Source organism: Carcharodon carcharias, chromosome 18 (genome assembly GCF_017639515.1).
Source record: "Carcharodon carcharias isolate sCarCar2 chromosome 18, sCarCar2.pri, whole genome shotgun sequence".
Classification (NCBI taxonomy): Eukaryota; Metazoa; Chordata; class Chondrichthyes; order Lamniformes; family Lamnidae; genus Carcharodon; species Carcharodon carcharias.
The window spans coordinates 103,210,566-103,228,556 of record NC_054484.1 but is presented as its reverse complement, the minus strand read 5'-3'; the positions used below and the strand labels follow the sequence as shown (position 1 = coordinate 103,228,556).

The 17,991-nt window shown below is 44.2% G+C and overlaps 1 protein-coding gene across 3 annotated transcripts in view; it reads left to right on the top strand.

Moving 5' to 3' along the window:
* Nucleotides 1-1,260: 1,260 nt before the first annotated feature.
* LOC121290840 (Nance-Horan syndrome protein-like) overlaps nucleotides 1,261-17,991 on the top strand; it is a 457,730-nt gene continuing 440,999 nt past the window's right edge. For all 3 annotated transcript variants that reach the window (XM_041211831.1, XM_041211830.1, XM_041211829.1), the window contains exon 1: nucleotides 1,261-1,591. In XM_041211831.1, coding sequence (XP_041067765.1) covers nucleotides 1,315-1,591 — 277 coding nt within the window. In that variant the 5' untranslated portion in view covers nucleotides 1,261-1,314. The remainder of the gene's footprint in view (nucleotides 1,592-17,991) is intronic.

Sequence of the window (17,991 nt, the reverse complement as noted above, 5' to 3'; positions counted from 1 at the left end):
GGTTCCCAATGAAAGATTATGAGTAAAAATTAGAGATGGCCTTTTACTTTGGCTGGAGACTGGGACGTAAGAGCCTGAACATGGGTATAAAGTGCAGGTACTCTGATTGGTGGGATGTGATAAGAGTTGTTCCCCAGGGATCTGTTTTGAGGCCTCCACTTCTCACCATTTAATAGGAATAAGGAGTTATATGATGCTAAGTTCGAAGGGACAGTTAATAGTGCAGATGGATGCAGGAAGTTCCCAAGTGAATGGGCAAAAATATGGCAAATGGAGTTCAATGTGTGTAGGTGCACGGTCATCCAAGAAGGATATATTTTCCAAATGGTGAAAAACAAAAGGGGCAAAGAGTGCAGAAATCACTAAGAATCCAGCAGAGAGGTACAAAAGGCAATCAAAAAGGTCATTGAAATATTGGTTTATCTCAAAGAAGTAAGAAATGGATGCTTCTGTTGTATAGAACCTTGGTCAGAATGGGTAAATGGAGTTGAGGTACAGCTGAGCCATTATCTAATTGGATGGTGCCACACAGACTAGAGGGGATGAATGGCCCAATCCTCTTCCTAATGTGATTATGGAAGGTTGAACATAATCGGAGCTGACTTCTGATATGAGGAGGGGGGAAACCATTGCAGATGACCTATTCCATGACTTATCATTAAATTAAGAAAGACTTGCATTTACTTAGCACCTTTCATGGTGTCCTAACACTCTTTACGGTCAATGAAGTACTTTTGAAGAGTAGTCACTGCTGTAATGTTGCAAAGGCGACAACCAATTTGGGCACAGCAAGCTCCCACGATGTTAAGCCCAGGTGCCAACTGAGCCAGGGTTGACACATTGCACACGCCAAAGCTGATTTAACTGTTTCAAACTGCTTGCCGCTCCACTTTTCAATGCCAGCCTCTAAATGTCTCCGAGGATGTACCAAAAGGTGGTGTTGTAGCAAGGGGGTGGGGGGAAGAGGAAACAGAGCCTGGCATCAGCCAACTCCAGATCCTGATGATCCGCTCCACGTGTTCCGCGCAACATTTAAAACCTCTTCTTAACAAAAAAAAGGCACCAAAAGGCAACTGATGAGCGCAAAGGCGGAGAGAGTCTGGGCTGCTCTCACTGAAGGGTCACCGCAGAGTGGGGGGAATGGCTCTTATCACAAAATTACCGGCTTTGGTGTGAAAAGTGGTGGTGGGTGTGGGTGGGGAGGGGGGGGGGGTGGGGGGGTGGGAGGAAGGGGGAGAGTGGGGGAGGAACGGAGGGAAACTTTTCAGCCGCGGCTGTGATTGATTTCAATTGAACTTGCTGCTCGGGAGAGAAATGCCTTTTTCTAAGCGCATCTGCGAGCCGCTGACCCTCTCTCGCTATGGCTCTGCCGAACGGGGCACGGCGTTTGAAGAGCTGCCCGCTGTCAGTAACTACACCCTGGCCCGGACCCTCCGGCAGCTCGCCGACCTGGCCAAGCACGCCAGCGGTCTCTTCCAGGAGATAGAGGATGAAGTGTTGGGCGTCCACCGCCGCCTCTGTGGCATCCAGAGGAAGATCAGCGACATCGGTGCCGCCGTGAACGCCCTGGATCCCAGGCAGGAAACAGTGCGTAAGTGGAGGTTTATGAACAATTCCAAAAGCCGCTGTCCAGATGTGTTGAGGCAGCAGTGAGTGCAATGCTGCTGCGAGAGGCGATCAGTTTATCCGTAACCAGTGTCCGCAGTGTCGAACCAGCCTGGTCCCTGGGATGTGAGATCCAGAATGTGAATTAAGTAGAATTGACTTGTCACCCGGTTTTGAGCCCCTTGTCATTAAGGACCAGCTCCCACCCACCCCCCCCCTCCCTCCCCCTTTCCCTGTTTAAATCTGTTTCCAAATCCCGGTTGGCACTGCTTGCTTGTCTTCAGTTGCAGCGCTGGGGTTGTGTGTTTGATCTCCGAGGTGGTTCTTCCCTGAGCACTGGGCTCCTTTAGATTGTACTGATTTGGGGGAAAGTTTTGGGTAAGACTTGAGTTGAGACAGCGGCGTTGTGTAGCCTCTGCATTGGCCTGGGGCTGTTCAGTGGCTTCAGGACGGTTTTGTATTTTGCTTCAAGGTTGCGATCACATGCTCTGTTTTTCAGTTAAATGCAACAGCAACAAAAAGAAAAATCTTTCTATTTTGGATATCCCCTTGTCGCTCACCCCGCACACACAAGGACTGGCTGGCAGTTTAAATGTGTGTGTGTGTGTGTCTCTCTCTCCCAGACCTGTAAGCAGGAACATTATCACAGGTCTACCTGAGCCTGTTCCCTGTGTGTGTGTGTGTGTGTGTGTATTAATTCCAGTGTAACCTCAATATATAACATTTAGACGAGGGTTTACTGAATGTTGTAGGAATCATCCCATCCAAAGCAGCGGGTCTACCCAGGGTTTCTTGTGTGTGTCCGTGTGCTTGTTTACAGACTTTTCAGTTGATCTCAGTAGTCAGACTTGGCTCTTATTCGGAGTTGGCGCTCCTTTCCCAGCTCCCGCCGTCCGGCTTTTCAGGTCGCCCCCCTCCTTCCTTCCCTACGAGGGTTTCCGAGCTGGGTCCTTCTTGCCCCGGGGAGGCGGGCTGGGGCCTTGGACCGTGTCCCCGGTGGGGGGTGGAGATGGAGATTGGAAAACACAACATTGGAGAGTGGCTGGAAAAGCGCTGGAGTGTGTCAGAAACAGCTTGAAGCAAACAACAGCCCAAAACCAATGGGGAAAGCACAGCCCAGCCCCGAAAGGATTGTATTCACTCCGCCCTGGCTACGAAATATTGGAGAGAGACAAAATATGTATATATACCATTGAAATCATTTTATTTTTAATTTACAAGTCATGTTAAATCTATTCTGAAATGACAAATAGATGGTGAAACATTTTTAAACTGCGCACTTAGCGTTGAAGAAACATTTTTGACAGAGCTGAACGAAATGGGATGAAACGTCTGCTTTCTGCTGGAAGTGAAGTTTTATCCACTTTCACCCTTAAAATGCTGATGCCATCTCAGCGGGAAATACAGCAGCCCTGAACATGTCATGCTAGAATTAGCCAAGTAGAATGAGGGGGTGGATTTGCAGCTTGTCCCATTCTAACCCCACGGGTCTGCCCTTCTGCATTGATGAGTGGTTCCTGTGCTATGTTTCTGGTGCCTCAGTGTAAAGTTTTGCCCCGGCTTCGGTGAGGGTCACCCCCGTCTCTCTATCTCTCAGTGGGCACGAACTCGGAATCCTTTCCGAGCAGCGGCTCTTGGTATGCACGGGTCTCCGGAACCCAGCGTTTGTTGCGGATTCTCTTCTGACGGCTGGGTCAGGCAGGCAGGGTGAGAGAGGTCCGTCGGAGCAGTAGGATCAGCTTTTGGTTACAGTGTGTGAAAGAAAAAAAGATCGCCTCCAAACCGCAGGCTTCAACGGGCTAGAGAGCCTCCCAGGTCCAACAGTGGCCAAGGTGTGCAGCCAGGCGGCTGAGGGTACAGGCTCTGCTTTTCCCCATTGACTGAAGCCTTTGGCGTCTCCCATCAAACGGTGATCAGCTCCCGGCGTTTGGGGAAACTGGAACCCGGGTGTGAAGAGGAATCAACAGTTTAAATAGCGGCAAATTCTCATAATTCTCACTGACTAGTCACCGGATCCCATCTCACAACAGTACTCTGACAGACCGGAACGAACCAGGGGTTAAAGACATAAAACTGTAATTCCAGATTGTTTAGATCCAATATGAACTTTCAAACCTACCTCACACACAGCGTATTCTTCTCAGTTTTGATTTTTTTTAAAAATAGCCCATGATGGTTGTTTACATAGGAAATATAAGGACTGGCCTCAAATCCCTTGACCACACATTTAGTAAATCCCAAATGTGTCTGTGCCCCCATTCAGACTAGGCTTTTGCGATCTAGCCAGACTGGGTCCTGGCACTGATACATTCTCAAAGCTGATGATCATTCACATTATGCAGATGGCACTGCTGTGTGAGTTCCAGGTCATTGTCCCCCTTCTCTGAAGAATTATGAGAAAATGGGCCTTTCACTAAACACCCAGAAAACTAAGGTCCTCTTCCAACCAGCTCCCACAGCACAACACCTCACCCCGTCGACTATGATCAACCATTAATGTGGACCATTTTCCATATCTCCTCGCAATGAGGGTAGACACAGATGATGAAATTCATCACTGCTTTCGATGTGTCAGCTCAGCCTTTGGTTAACTGAGGAAATGAGTTTTTGAGGACCACGATTTCAACCTGAGACTAAGGTCATGGTTCATTGGGCAGCAGTGATCCCCAAGCTCCCCTGCTTAGGAGACTTGGACACAGGTGCCTCAAAACACTGGTGAAATACCACCAGCGGTGCCTTCGCAAGATCCTCCAAACTGGGTGGCCAGAAAGACAGTCCAACAGCAGTGTCATCTCCCAGACCAAATTGCCCAGTATTGAGGTGCTAATCACTCTAAACCAGCTCTGCTGGACAGGTCATGTCATTAGTATCCTTGATATCAGACTTCCAGAATAACTGCTCTGCCCAGAACTTGGTCATGGCAAGAGAACCTCAGGGGGACAACAGAATGCTTTAGGAATGTCCTTAAAACATTCCTGAAGAAGTCGGACAGCCCCACCAAGTCAAGGGAGCCCCTGGCTTGTGACCAACCAAAATGGAGAAGCTTCATACGGGAAGACACCTGACATGTCGGGAGCACATGGAGGTGAAGTCGAGATGTTGGACAGAGCACACAAACCCCCAAACAACTCATCTACCCAAGCAATCCAGGCACCAGTTGCCTTGCATGAGGCAGAATCTGCAGATCACACTTTGGACTTATCAGCCGATCTCAGAACCCGAATTGGAGTGGAAGCAAATCATCCTTGATCCTGAGGGTCTGCCTAAGAAGGAATAAGACAGATACATTCTCAAGGCTGATGAATAGGATCAATATTTCAAAATGAAACAGTGAGACTATGAAGTGTGCAATAAGCTGTAGGCTAGCGCTGCCATCATACTGCAGAACACCAAAAATTACATCATTTCAGATCCTATTGAAACAAATGGAAAGCTGAGATGGTTTATATTAACATGGACATTTTGCACGTCTATCAACTTGCTTCAGTAAACCTGGCAAGGAATACAATCCTTTCTAACTAGCTGCATCTACGAAGGGACACCCATGGTTACCTGTGGCTGAAGGTTTCCCAGACAGTTCAAAATTAAAACCGTGTAGATTTTGCAGTAAATATTGACACGGTTTCAATCAGTCTTTGAGAGACCTGGGAGCTCGGCTCCAGCAGTAGTTGTGCTGAGCTGACTACACCTTCCTGAATGCCCAGACATAAGTCCAGTCAAGATCAAGAGACATACTCCTGATCATTAAGTGCCTGTTTTTCGTATGGAGTTTAAAATTGATGGCTGTAATTTTGTTTTACAAGAGGAGTTCAGAATGCTTGGATGCATGCACCTTGAATTCATTAATAAGTTCAACCCATTTGAATTTATCTTAATCCTTGCCCCATGCAGACCAGGTGTAATGTGGTGGTGATCCTGGATGAGGTGCTGCAAAATGATCCCAGCCCCTGCCCTCCCCAAGCTATCAGTGTCATAACAGTGAAGTCATGTGGTTGCTTCTGCGACTTATTACACAATTACCCTGAAAGAACAAGGAGTATATCGCTTTTTCAACTCAAAAAGTGAGTGATTACTTAAGATTATATTAGGGATTAGAGTAGACTACTTTTAGATTTAAAAAAAAGTCAAGAAAGAGTGCACTATAGCTGGGGTGAAAGCACTTTCTGACACAACAATAAATCACACAATCAAGAAGGTCTCGAATGCAACCCACAGTCTGTGCTGAATTATCTGACCTCAGCCTGGGTACTGGTAGGGCACCACAGTTTACCCAAATGTCCTGTGTTAGGAAGGAAATAATGTCTAATATTGTTGTTCCTGGGTGTTATTCAACAAGCTGCTGGAGGAAGTGTATGAGTATGGCTCATGGTTGGGGAGAGAACTAGGCCTGGCAGTAATACCTTCTCCCCCTCCTCCCCTTCCACCACACCCTGCTTCTTCCCCAGATATAGTCTAGTCACATTGCCTCAGGTCACGCATAAGTAATGGTAATCTAAGAGGGTGGCCAAAAGCCATGGAAATGCAGCACAGCACCACCCATAATTCATAACTCATAACAGATAGGAGAGGAGCAAGATGATGAGAGGGGAACCCATAAAGAATACGAGCTCTGCCATTTCTTGCTTTGGATTAAGTGAGCTGGATGAGTTGAAACATGCTAGTGGTGTGGTGGTCACACGCTCCAAGCATGTTCCAGAAACATTCATTATTGCTGCCTGGATGACATAACCACTTAAATACTAGGTCCCAGATTGAGGGTTGTCTTTTCTCAGTTACCTGAGGCCTGACTCTGCAAAACTCTGTGACCACATCTCAGACACCTGGAATGTGCAGATGTATGCAAGCAGAAGGAATGAGTTGCACCTTTTGCATGTGGGAAATGGCTGCTGAATTCTGCAGAATCAGACTCTTTGGCCGGGATTTTCCAGCCCTGTGGTGGGTGGGACCCGCCAAGGTCGAGGTGGCCCCCCCCCCAGCCGGAAGTCCATTGACTTGCAGTGGGACTGGATGATCCTGGCGGCGAGTGGGTGCGGAAAATCCCACCCTTAAGTTCAAAAGGAGCCCAAACAGCTGGAGCAAGGAAGAAAAGTGCAAACTTGAGTTCAAGCGGTTTTGAACAGTTTTAATGTCCATTCATGGCCTCAGAACAGGCATTGTCTAAAGGATAAGGTCAACAGTTCTAAATGTGGGCTGGGTCGGTCATTGCACAAATCTGTGGTGCTTTTTTTGGTTCTCAAAAGAAGTTTGGAAGCTGCAGTGGCTCACAAGATTGATTTCCAAGTTACAGTTTACAGTTAATAACTGATCATAAATAATTTAGCTGTGGTATATTTTAACTGGGCTGAGAAATATTGGCAGGCGACTGAATCTTTCACTGCGATGTTAACATCTGGAGATTTATATTTTGTAATTATAGCATCAGTTATTTTTAATGGCTGTGTTTGCCTGCAAGGGGCAGTCGAAAGTTGACTGTTCAGAAACGATTAGCTAAATTAGAATGCTATTGTTTTCATTGGAAACCTGAATGTGGGTATTTCATGGGAATAGTAAATTACTCTTGATGGGTTTTTTTTAATGAAGAGTTGTGATTCTGAGTATTGTAAAGACCATGCAGAATAAATAGGAAGAGAAAGGGGAACTTTCTTAATGACAATACTTTGTGAATGGATTTAAGAATGTGATCTTTGGGATGTATTGTTATGAAAGAACATAATGTGAAGGCATGCTTGCTTCTCTACATATTATCACTGTGGGTAATCGCTAATTCTATTGTAATATGGTACTATGTGAACAGGCGGTGCAACTAGAATGTTACCTTTTTACAAATACTGCCCCTAATCCTCATGCACGCGCTTGTACCCAGGTTTTGGGAGGAGGTGGTAGGTCTCTGGGAAATGTTGAATTTTACCTGGGTACCTTTTGGTAAAAGGCACATTCAGATTAATCTTTGTTGGTTTACTTTACAATTAATAGATTTTTTTTATTTTTAAAAATAATCCTGGAAAAATAAAAGCACCAGGTTAATTCACATTCAACAGACCAACCTGACTATTACCTACCCAGTTCACAGAGGTACTTTGTTTAATTCCCTTCTGCCATGTTGACGGAGACACTTATATTGCTGATGTACTTTCCAATGCTCAAGCTACACCTTGCTTTGGCCCAGGAAAAGGCTCTTTGCTCCAACACTTTGGGCACGAGCCACTATTCTGTCAACAGCTATTGTGAGATCAGGGATTCCCAGCCATTGCATGCTCGCACAGTTTGGGATTCATTCAGTTTTAAAGATATAACCAGGTGACTTTTTTACTGTTGGGCATGGAAAATTAGTCACATGCAGAACCTGCAGCTCAGTTAAGTAGTTATTTAGGGCCCAGAACAACTGGTTTGCTGTTCCAGGTACAATAACATCTTACAATGACCTACTGTGCATGCACCTGCCTGCAAGGGTGCACTGCAAAAAACTTGCAGCAGTGCACACTAACTGCTCTGTATAATCACTGTACATTGTACCACCGTACTGCTGATTAAAATCAACATATTGATTTTCATGTCCGTTAAAGTCCAGTCCCTCTCAGGTTCGGGCTGGTGGTTGTGGATGTCATGATATGTCTAGGTAAGAACTTTAGTCATAGGAACTTTTGTTCTCTGGGAGTGCTGCTGTGTGTGGGTGGGGGGCAACATTGTGTGAGATACATCCTTCACTGCAGGGGTCCATGCTTGCTCATATCTGTATTCTGTGTGTACATTCAATAAAGCACTGTTTATTATAATAAACGTCTCTGAATATTACGACTAGGTACAAATCCTAATAGTGAATATTTGAGATTCCCCCTACATCTGAGAGAATCTCCTCAACTTGGAAGTTAAAAGTATTCTAACATTTTAATAAACGACTGTAATCCTGACACACTAGGGTATACAGCCAGAAAAAGGCAAGATGAATTATGTGAGGCATCCTACACCAAAGAGCAGAGAATATACAGTGCATGCTCTGCTCCTTGGTACCTGCAATGGATGGGATATTAGAAATTGCACTGGAAGAGTTCTGGATAGCCTTCATGAGCAGAAACTATGATCAACCTTCCCCTTCTCTCCCCAATGATACCGTGCCCAAATGTGACACCTAGGTCAGGTACGCTAGGTTAGCGTAAACTGATAAGATTGAACATAAGACCTTCCTTTTCTGTATGGCTTAGGGAGAGATTCTTCACCCTGAGCTATGAGAATAGCTTGAGGCAGGAATTCAGTTCATGTCTTGATGAACAAGATGCGTTCTGTAGATGTGTGCAAATTAACATTGGTTTAAAACAGTTTCAGAATCCCACATATAGTACCAGCCAAATGATTCCTTCTCCTTGGGGACTAAGAGTATCCACTACATCTGTTCTTTCTTGCCATTTTTCATTTTAAAATATTCTATTATAAAACATTAGCTTAACCATCACTTGATCAGTCTCTGACTTGCACACCTGAGTCTATATGCATAAATCAACATCACAAAAAATATAAATATGGCCTTAAAGCTGCCTAACAGTGATAACATGGAAGATAGGTTCCTTTATGGCACATGGTTAAATAATAAGCAAGGAACTTGATTGAAGTCACATCCAGAGAGCATAAGTCAGGACCGACAGAGGTATAGGGATACAACTATGAAACATATGAACCAAGGCAAGCCTCACTGTGGACTGATAGGAGTCCAGCTTATTAGATCTCGTGTGCCAGTGTTAACATGCACCATAGAGTGTATTTAAAAAAACAGATTAGGTGGTATTGTAATCCAAAGTGTTCACTGAAATTATTTTGGACACTTTGTTGCAGTAAAAGTACCTCTTAAAATCATTGTGAACAGAGTCATGGACCCAAGCCCCCACCAATTAGCAAAGATGCCGGGATATGGCTTCTGATATAAGCTGATTACATTCAGTGTACAAGCCCCTCCATTTTCAAGTGTATAGTAATAGTATTGGTGTTTTGGATTCAGCATTGTTTGTAATACAGCAACAAAGTTTTCATTTATTGACCATTTACAACTGATTAATGTGTAAAAGTGGGAAATTCATGGTATCCACGCTTGCCATGAAGCTGTAATCAGTTGTTGATAATCTCCTCCCACTTCTAGGGCAAAAGGAAATCTCAACGCCTGGGTTAGCCAGGTAATTTAATAATGGCCAGCACATTGTTAAGCATTGACATTGGACAGCTTTGTCTATCTGGATTATTCTGAGTTAAAGAAAGATGATCTGTAATGGATTGTGGCATAAATATCACTTAAGTGACAGTGAGGCCTGCTGTCTATAAACCTTTGATTAACTTGGATGTTGACCTCTGAAACCCAGCAGAATCTGTCTTGAGTGAATGTGCTCCTTTATGTATATATTACAGACATTCGAGAGCTCATCTATCAGACTTCCCAGTAGTGCAACTAGCTTATTCTGTGAGTAGCTAACCCCTAGAGAGCAGGGAAGCGCCAGGTTTGATTCCTGGTCTGGGCCGAGTTATGTTGATGATAAGGGCATTAAATTTGGCCCCAGCCAAACCTTGGGAAAGACAAAACTGAGCAGGTTCCCTGCTCCTGATCAACATTCAGCAAACCCTGCCAGAAAAGAGGACATGTGAACATCAATGTGGAAGGAATCAGATTCACCTGCGATGCCCCTATGGTGGAATAGTTTGGCAGTACACAACGTGGAGTTTTGCGCATGAATCATGTCTACTTGGAAGAGATAGCTATAGATAGCCAGACTTTCCCCACGTCCCAACCTCCAGGAGTCAAACCTGAAACTGTTTGATTTGAATGGCTTGGTTGCACATCAGGGAACATGTTGACAGTTCTTGGAAGCTATATATTTACATAACATCAAATCATGAAAATCTCTTGGCTAAATACAGCCCCTGAAGTTCCATTCCAGGAGCACTTAAAACCTTAAACTGGCCTTAACAAGAGGATTACCTGTGTTCTAATACACTGTAGGGACTACAGGAAGTGGATATTGGCTTGTATTCAGAGAGGAGGGGTGATTAGCACACACCTTAATAACTAGCATCTGCATTTTGTTTTTTTCACACCCTCTTTAACGTGTGGTAATTTGGTTAGAAAAAGGACCAGGAGGCACCATGGAAACTGATGTTGGACTGGTGTACACTTTGGGGATTTTGAGTCCAACTCAACCCGGCCAGAATTGTCTTTGGCTATTGAAAGAACTAAAGTTGACCAAACCAGTCATTTTGGCCAGTATCAGTTACTAGATTTTATGTTTAAACATGTCTGTCTGTTCCACAATATGACTAGCTGAATAAATTCCACAAGGGGAAAACAAAAGCTAGAGAAAAATGAGCCAAAATGGACTAGACTCTTCCTTGTTCTGACACACAGCATCATATTGTCAAACTGATCGGGTCTACTGATTTGAGAAAATGTCTAAAATGTATTTTTCATCCCCCCCCTCCCACCCATATTTGGCTCAGTCCCTCCATTCATCTTCCGCTGAGGCTGGTGGACAACTGCACAATGTTAGCAGCCCCAACTTGACTAACTGACCACACTGCAGGTTTCAGATTGGGCTAGTGAGTTCATCATGCAAGTCTGCACCTGTCCTTGTCTCACTTGGCACTTTGCAGCCAGGCTTGCTGGATAGTGAGCAGCAGTGTGGGAGCCCGACTGAATATTTATCTCCTAATTGGTTTTACTGTATTCAATGGTACAGTTAAAGTGGTAGTAGCACACTTTAACTGTATTCAATGACATTATTTAGCATGTGAGTAGGTGACCTTTTATCCTCAATATAAATCTATTGGCCATGAAGAAATACCTGCAGAGGTCATAAGTTACCAATGTCCGGTTAAAAGAAGCTTGGCATTCAGTTCTATAGGTGTGTTACAACTACCTCAGTCTTTTACAAAGTTAAAGGTGATAGACAAAGGGAGGCATGTTGCTGTTACACAGAACCAAGGGACGAGAACGCTTTAAAAACTGAAGGGGAAAGAGTTAATGGAAATGAATGTAATGTTTTTAGCCTAAGGTTGTTGCTAGGAGAATGACAGCTTGTTTTGACAATGTAACTGGAGGCCGAATAATCATTCCTAACCATTTAGTGACAGAACAGACCAAGCACTTATTAGTTCAAAGAACATTTGATGGTGTAGTCAGTACAGTGTGTAATACCAGATAACCACATTTAGCACTACAAGTTCACTTTTTGTATGGGTTGAGAAGAGGATTCCTGAGAAACACTTCAGGAACAAATGTTAAATGGAAGTCTTTAGAAAATGCTATTCATTAAATATTTCTGTTGCGTATGTATCTTTTGCTCCTGCTCTCCGGAGGGTGATAACTCCTCACCTAGGGTACAGTCTCCAGTTGAGTGTAGAAGATTAAGGGGTGATTTAGTTAAGGAAGAATTTGATAGGGTAGATAAAGAGGGATTAATTCTCTCATTGGGGGAGTCTAGAACAAGAAATTAGAGCTAGGCTGTTCAGGGGTAATGTTCGGAAGAATCCCTTCACACAAAAGGGTAGTGGAAATCTAAAACTGTCCCTCCAAAATTCTGTTGAGGCTGGGTCAATTGAAAATTGACAGTATGAAGGGTTTCAGAACCAAGGCAGGTAGAATTGCCTGGGAATTGCTTGGGAAAACTGAACGCACAACAAAGAACAAAGAAAAGTACGGCACAGGAACAGGCCCTTCGGCCCTCCAAGCCTGCACCGATCATATTGCCCGTCAACTAAAACATTTTGCACTTCCGGGGTCCGTATTCCTCTATTCCCATCCTATTCATGTATTTGTCAAGCTACCTCTTAAACACCACTATCGTACCTGCTTCCACCACCTCCTCTGGCAGTGAATTCCAGACACTCACTACCCTCTGCGTAAAAAACTTGCCCCGCACATCTCCTCCATAGTTTTTTCCTCTCACCTTAAATCTGTGTCTCCTAGTAATTGACTCTTCCACCCTGGGAAAAAGCTTCTATCTACTCTGTCCATGCCACTCATAATTTTGTAAACTTCTATCAAGTCGCTCCTCAATCTTCGTCGCTCTAGTGAGAACAATCCGAGTTTCTCCAACCTCTCCTCATAGCTAATAACCTCCAGACCAGGCAGCATCCTGGTAAACCTCCTCTCCAACCTCTCCAACGCCTCCATATCCTTCTGATAATGTGGTGACCAGAATTGCACGCAATATTCCAAATAGAAATCAAATTCCTCAAAAAGAAATCTAAAGCAGGAAGGTCTAAACCTACTGCCCTTTCAGGTGATCTATGTGATCTTTGTTTTATTGGCACAGTCACAATCAGTCCCAATAAGCTTGTTCATTTCTACAATACAGATATGGATCTAATTGAATAGCAGAACAGGCTTGAGGAACTGAAAGGAACAGGACTGGGCTAATGTTCCATAGAATGCTGGCAGCCCTCCAGTATCTTCTGGTGTGTACATTGATGTCCATACACGCCCATGGCCACCCGACGGCAATTAGCGGTGGAAATCCGTTGAATGCCCATGCATGCCAGCCAGAGGATGCTGAGACCAAAAGTAATAACCCTGCTGTGACTGCAGCTAGGATCAGCACAATCAGAAAGAGTGGTGTCATTCAGATCTGGACAGTTTTATTCTATACTAGGCAGTGCCTTTGCCCATTATCCTCAAGTGTGCAGATACACCGGTGGTTTTATAATAACATTATAATCATCAGGTGTGATCTGTATCTCAGTTGGTTACAATTTTGTCTTCGAGTCAAAATGTTATGGGTACAAGTCTCACTCCAGAAACTTGACTGCAAAATCTAGGCTGACGCGCCAGTGAAGTACTGATGGTGTATTGTGCTGGAGGTGCCATCTTTTGGATGAGCCGTAGAACTGAGGCTCCACCTGCCCTCTCGGGTGGACATAAGAAATGCCAAAGCGCTATTTTGAAGAAGAGCAGGGGAGTTCTCCCTGGTGTCCTGACCGACATTTATCCCACAACAAACATTACATTGCTGTTTGTGGGATCTAGCTTTTGTGCAAATTTGCCCTGTTTCCTACCTCACAAGAGTGACTATGCTTCAGTGGTTGGAAAGCGCTTTGGGATGTCCTGAGGTTGTTGAAGGGGCTAGATAAATCCAGGTCCTTCTTCCTTACCACTGGAAATATGGCTTTCAAAGGGAAAATTTCTGCAGCTGTCTCACGATGAAAAACCCAGTCTTGCTGCATTGCAAGGTGCAAAGGGGTTTTGCTGTTCAGGAGGTCAGTGGCCCTGAAAGATGTTTGCTCTCAGAGCTGAAATATAGGAGGGAGTGTTACCATTAAAGGTTTTTTTTAAAAAAAAACATTCCAAATCAGTATAATCTCACCAGTATTTTCTTTTGTCTGTTATTCATAAAAAAATTGAGTTTGAGCTCACCGCACATTCCAGCCATCAGGATCAAAGGCTGATCTCCCTTGAGTAATTTGTTTTGTGAGGTACTCGCAAGACAGGGATCCTTCTTCTCTGATCTGAGTGATGATAAAGGAATGGAGGGTTTAATATTACATCAGACTGGGAAAAGTTGCAGAAAAGGGAACGAGTGGGAGCACTAAATGCACAACAAATAGAAATCAGACTCCTTAAAAAGAAACTTAGGGAAGGTCTAAGCCTTCTGCCCTGTCAAATGATCTTTGTGAGGGCTGGTTTCATTAGCACAGTCATGATCAGTTCTAATAAGCTCATTCCTTTCTGTGACAATATACTATGGAAAGAATACAGTATAGTGCAGGCGTTAGAAAGTCTTTTAATTAAGGAAGGTTTCAAAGAACCACCTCTTCAGTAGATTCCCCATATTTAATTGGATTCTAACATTTCTTTAATCTTGAAAGGGCCACGTTTTTTTAACATTCACAGGATGTGGGTGCACCTGGATAGGCCAGCATTTACTGTCCACCCCTAATTGCCCTGGAAAAGGTGGGGTGAGTCGCCTTGAATCGCTGCAGTCCACCCACAATACTGTTAGTTCTGGGACTTCCATCCAGTGACAGTGAAGTAACAGCAATATAGTTCCAAGCCAGGATGATGTGTGTCTTGGATGGAAACTTTCCTGGATGGTGGTGTTCCCATCTGCTTTCCTTCTCTTTCAAAGTCAGGGATTTAGGAAGTGCTGTCGAAGAAGTCTTGGCAATTTTCTGCAGGGTAGATGGTACACACTACTGACACAGTGATGGAGGGAGTGAATGTTTAAGGTGGTGGATAGGATGCCTGTCAAGCTTTGTTCTGGATGGTGTCTTGAGTATTGTTGGAGCTGCATTCATTCAGGCAAGTGGGGAATATTCCATCACACTTTGGACTTGTGCCTTGTAGACAATGAACAAGCCTTGGGGAGTCAGGAGGTGAGTTAGTCTCCGCAGAATTTCCAGCCTCTGACCCACTGTTGTAGCCACAGTGTTTATGTGGCTGGTGCTGTTAAGGTTTTGGCCAATGGAAGCCCCCAGGATGTTGATGGTGGGGGATTTGTTGATTGTAATGTCATTAAATGTCAAGTTGAGGTGGTTAGACTTTCCTTTGTTGGAGATGGTTATTGTCTAGTACCTTTGAGGTGTAAATGTAAGCACAAACCTAAATGTTGTCCAGGTCTTGCTGCATGCAGGAGTGGAGTACTTCGGTATCTAAGGTGTTACAAATGGTGCTGAATATTTTGCAGTCATCAGCGAACATCCCCCGCTTCTGACCTCATGATGAAGGGAAGCTCATTGATGAAGCAGCTGAAGATGGTTGGGCCTAGGACCCTACCCTGAGGAACTCCTGCAGTGACGTCCTGGGGCTGAGATGATTGACTTCCAACAACCACAATCAACTTCCTTTGTGCTAGGTAACTCTTCAGCCAGTGGAGAGTTTTCCCATGATTCCCATTGGCTTCAGCTTTACTAGAGATGCTTGATGTCACAATTAGGCAAATGTTACCTTTGTGTTCAAGGAAGTCCTCACTACTGGAATTCAGCTCTTTTGTCCATGTTTAGACCAAGGCTGTAATGAGATCTGGAGCTAAACTGAGCACCAATGAGCTGGTTATTGGTGAGTAAGTACCACTTGATAGCATTGTCAAGGACACTTTCCATGACTTTGCTGTTGGCAGGTCATGCCAGGGGTTGGTAAATGCAGTGATCATAAGATGTGGGAGCAGAAGTAGGCCATTCGGTCCATCAAGTCTGCTCTGCCATTCAATGAGATCATGGCTAATCTGATAATCCTCAACTGCACTTTCCTGCCTTTTTCCCCGTAACCTTTGATTCCCTTACTGATTAAAAATTTGTCTATCTCAGCCTTGAATATACTTAACGACCCAGCCTCTACAGCCCTCTGTGGTAAAGAATTCAACTATCCTCTGAGAGAAGAAATTCCTCCCCATTTCTGTCTTAAGTGGGTGACCCCTTACTCTGGGATTATGCCCTCTTGTCCTAGACTCTCCCACAAGGGGAAACTATCTCTCAGCATCTACCCTGCCAAGCCCCCTAAGAATCTTATATGTTTCAATAAGGTCGCCTCTCATTCTTCTAAACTCCAATGAGTACAGGCCCAACCTACTCAACTTCTCCTCATAAGAAAATCCCTCCATATCCAGGATCAATCTAGTGAACCTTCTGTGGACTGCCTGCAATGCTAGTACATCTTTCCTTATATGAGGGGACCAAAACTGTTCACAGTATTCTAGGTGTGGTCTAACTAGTGCCTTGTATAGTTTTAGCAAGACTTTCCTATTTTTATACTCCATTCCCTTTGAAATAAAGGCCAACATTCCATTTGCCTTCCTTATTACCTGCTGAACTTGTATGTTAGCTTTTTGGGATTCATGCACAAGGACTCCCAAATCCCTCTGTGCTGCAGCCTTCTGCAGTCTTTCTCCATTTATATAATATTCAGCTCCTCTATTCTTCATGCCAAAGTGCTAACCTCACATTTCCCCACATTATATTCCATCTGCTTAATTTTTGCCCCTGCACTTAACCTGTCTATATCGCTCTGTATACTCTTTGTGCCATCCTCCCCAACTATTTTTGTGTCATCCACAAACTTGGTGATAGTACATTTACTTCCCTCATCTATTTTTTCTTTCCATTCTCCGAAAGAGCTAACTGAAGTGAAGGTCCAAATGTTGTATCCTTGTTATCACCTTAGCTGACTCCAAAGAGAAAGGAATGAACACTGGACATTACGGCTCAGTACTACAGTGGGTGCAGTATTCACAAATGAACATCACGGGGGAAATTTTGGGGCAATTACTTCAACAATATGAAAACACCAAGTCATGTTAGAGCACTGGAGCGAATATTCTGAGGGGAAATGTTCCTGCTAAGTCTAAAAAAAGGAAGAGGATGTCTTCTCCAGGTACTATCATGATAGATTTTGCCTGATAAGATTCCTCCTGTTCTACTTTAAGGAGCTGAGTATATCCTGTAAACTTTGCCATTTTAACACTGAAGGGGTGCAGTGCTGGAACTCTAAGAAAATGTGTTGGCCATATCATTCCTAAATCTACTACTACATTGTTTTCTAGGTATTAATCATTTAAGTCAACAAAAGTCAGCAAAATTATGCTTTTTAAGTAAAAAAATACTAGTGCCCCAACTGCCACCAACCTCTTTCTCACCCCTGCCTCCAACAACCTCCCCCACCCCAACCTCTCCACCCTCCAAACACCCCACCCCCTCCTAAACAACCCAGCCCCTCCCCCAAACTCCCCAACTCCTCAACTCCTCCTCCCCCCCACCCCCGGCAAACTCCCCAGCAGCAGGGCAGCAACGAGTGACATCAAGCTGACAAACCGACTTCAAAAAAAATCAGAAGACTCAGCCTGAAAGTTCCAGTTTTTCTCAAGCCGGTCTTTCAGGTCCTAAGCTCTGGCTGCCCAGCGTGGATGACTAGGACTCCGTTTGAAACACTGAGCCCAGGCCCCCTTAGCCCCCAGGCCCTGGTGTTTGGAACCTTCAGTACCCCTACCCTCTCCTGGAACCTGGCAGCGCTACACCCCTGGTTCCTTGAATGCACTGGCTTGTAAAATTTTTAGAAGTGGTTTTCTAAAATCAATGCAACTCTTACAGGAGAACAGAGGAGGAAATTATTCAAGTGGAGAGGGTTAATTATGTTCCATTTACAACAAGGAATCCTGGCAGATTTTACAAAGCAAGGCTTTTATTGGGTAATGCACATTCCTTTTCTTAAGTATATGGCAGGTAGGTGCTGCACTGTTTTTAGATGTTACCCAATTATAATGTGAAGTCAAAGGAATTCTTCTGTGATGTCTCACATGAAAGCCATCTGAAGTAGGCACGGTATGTCAAAGGGCAAATGAGGCCATGTAAATCCTTAGATATTTGTCTATTGAGATGAAGTAATCCTGGTATAATTACAAAAGCATCTGGTACACCCTAAGGTAA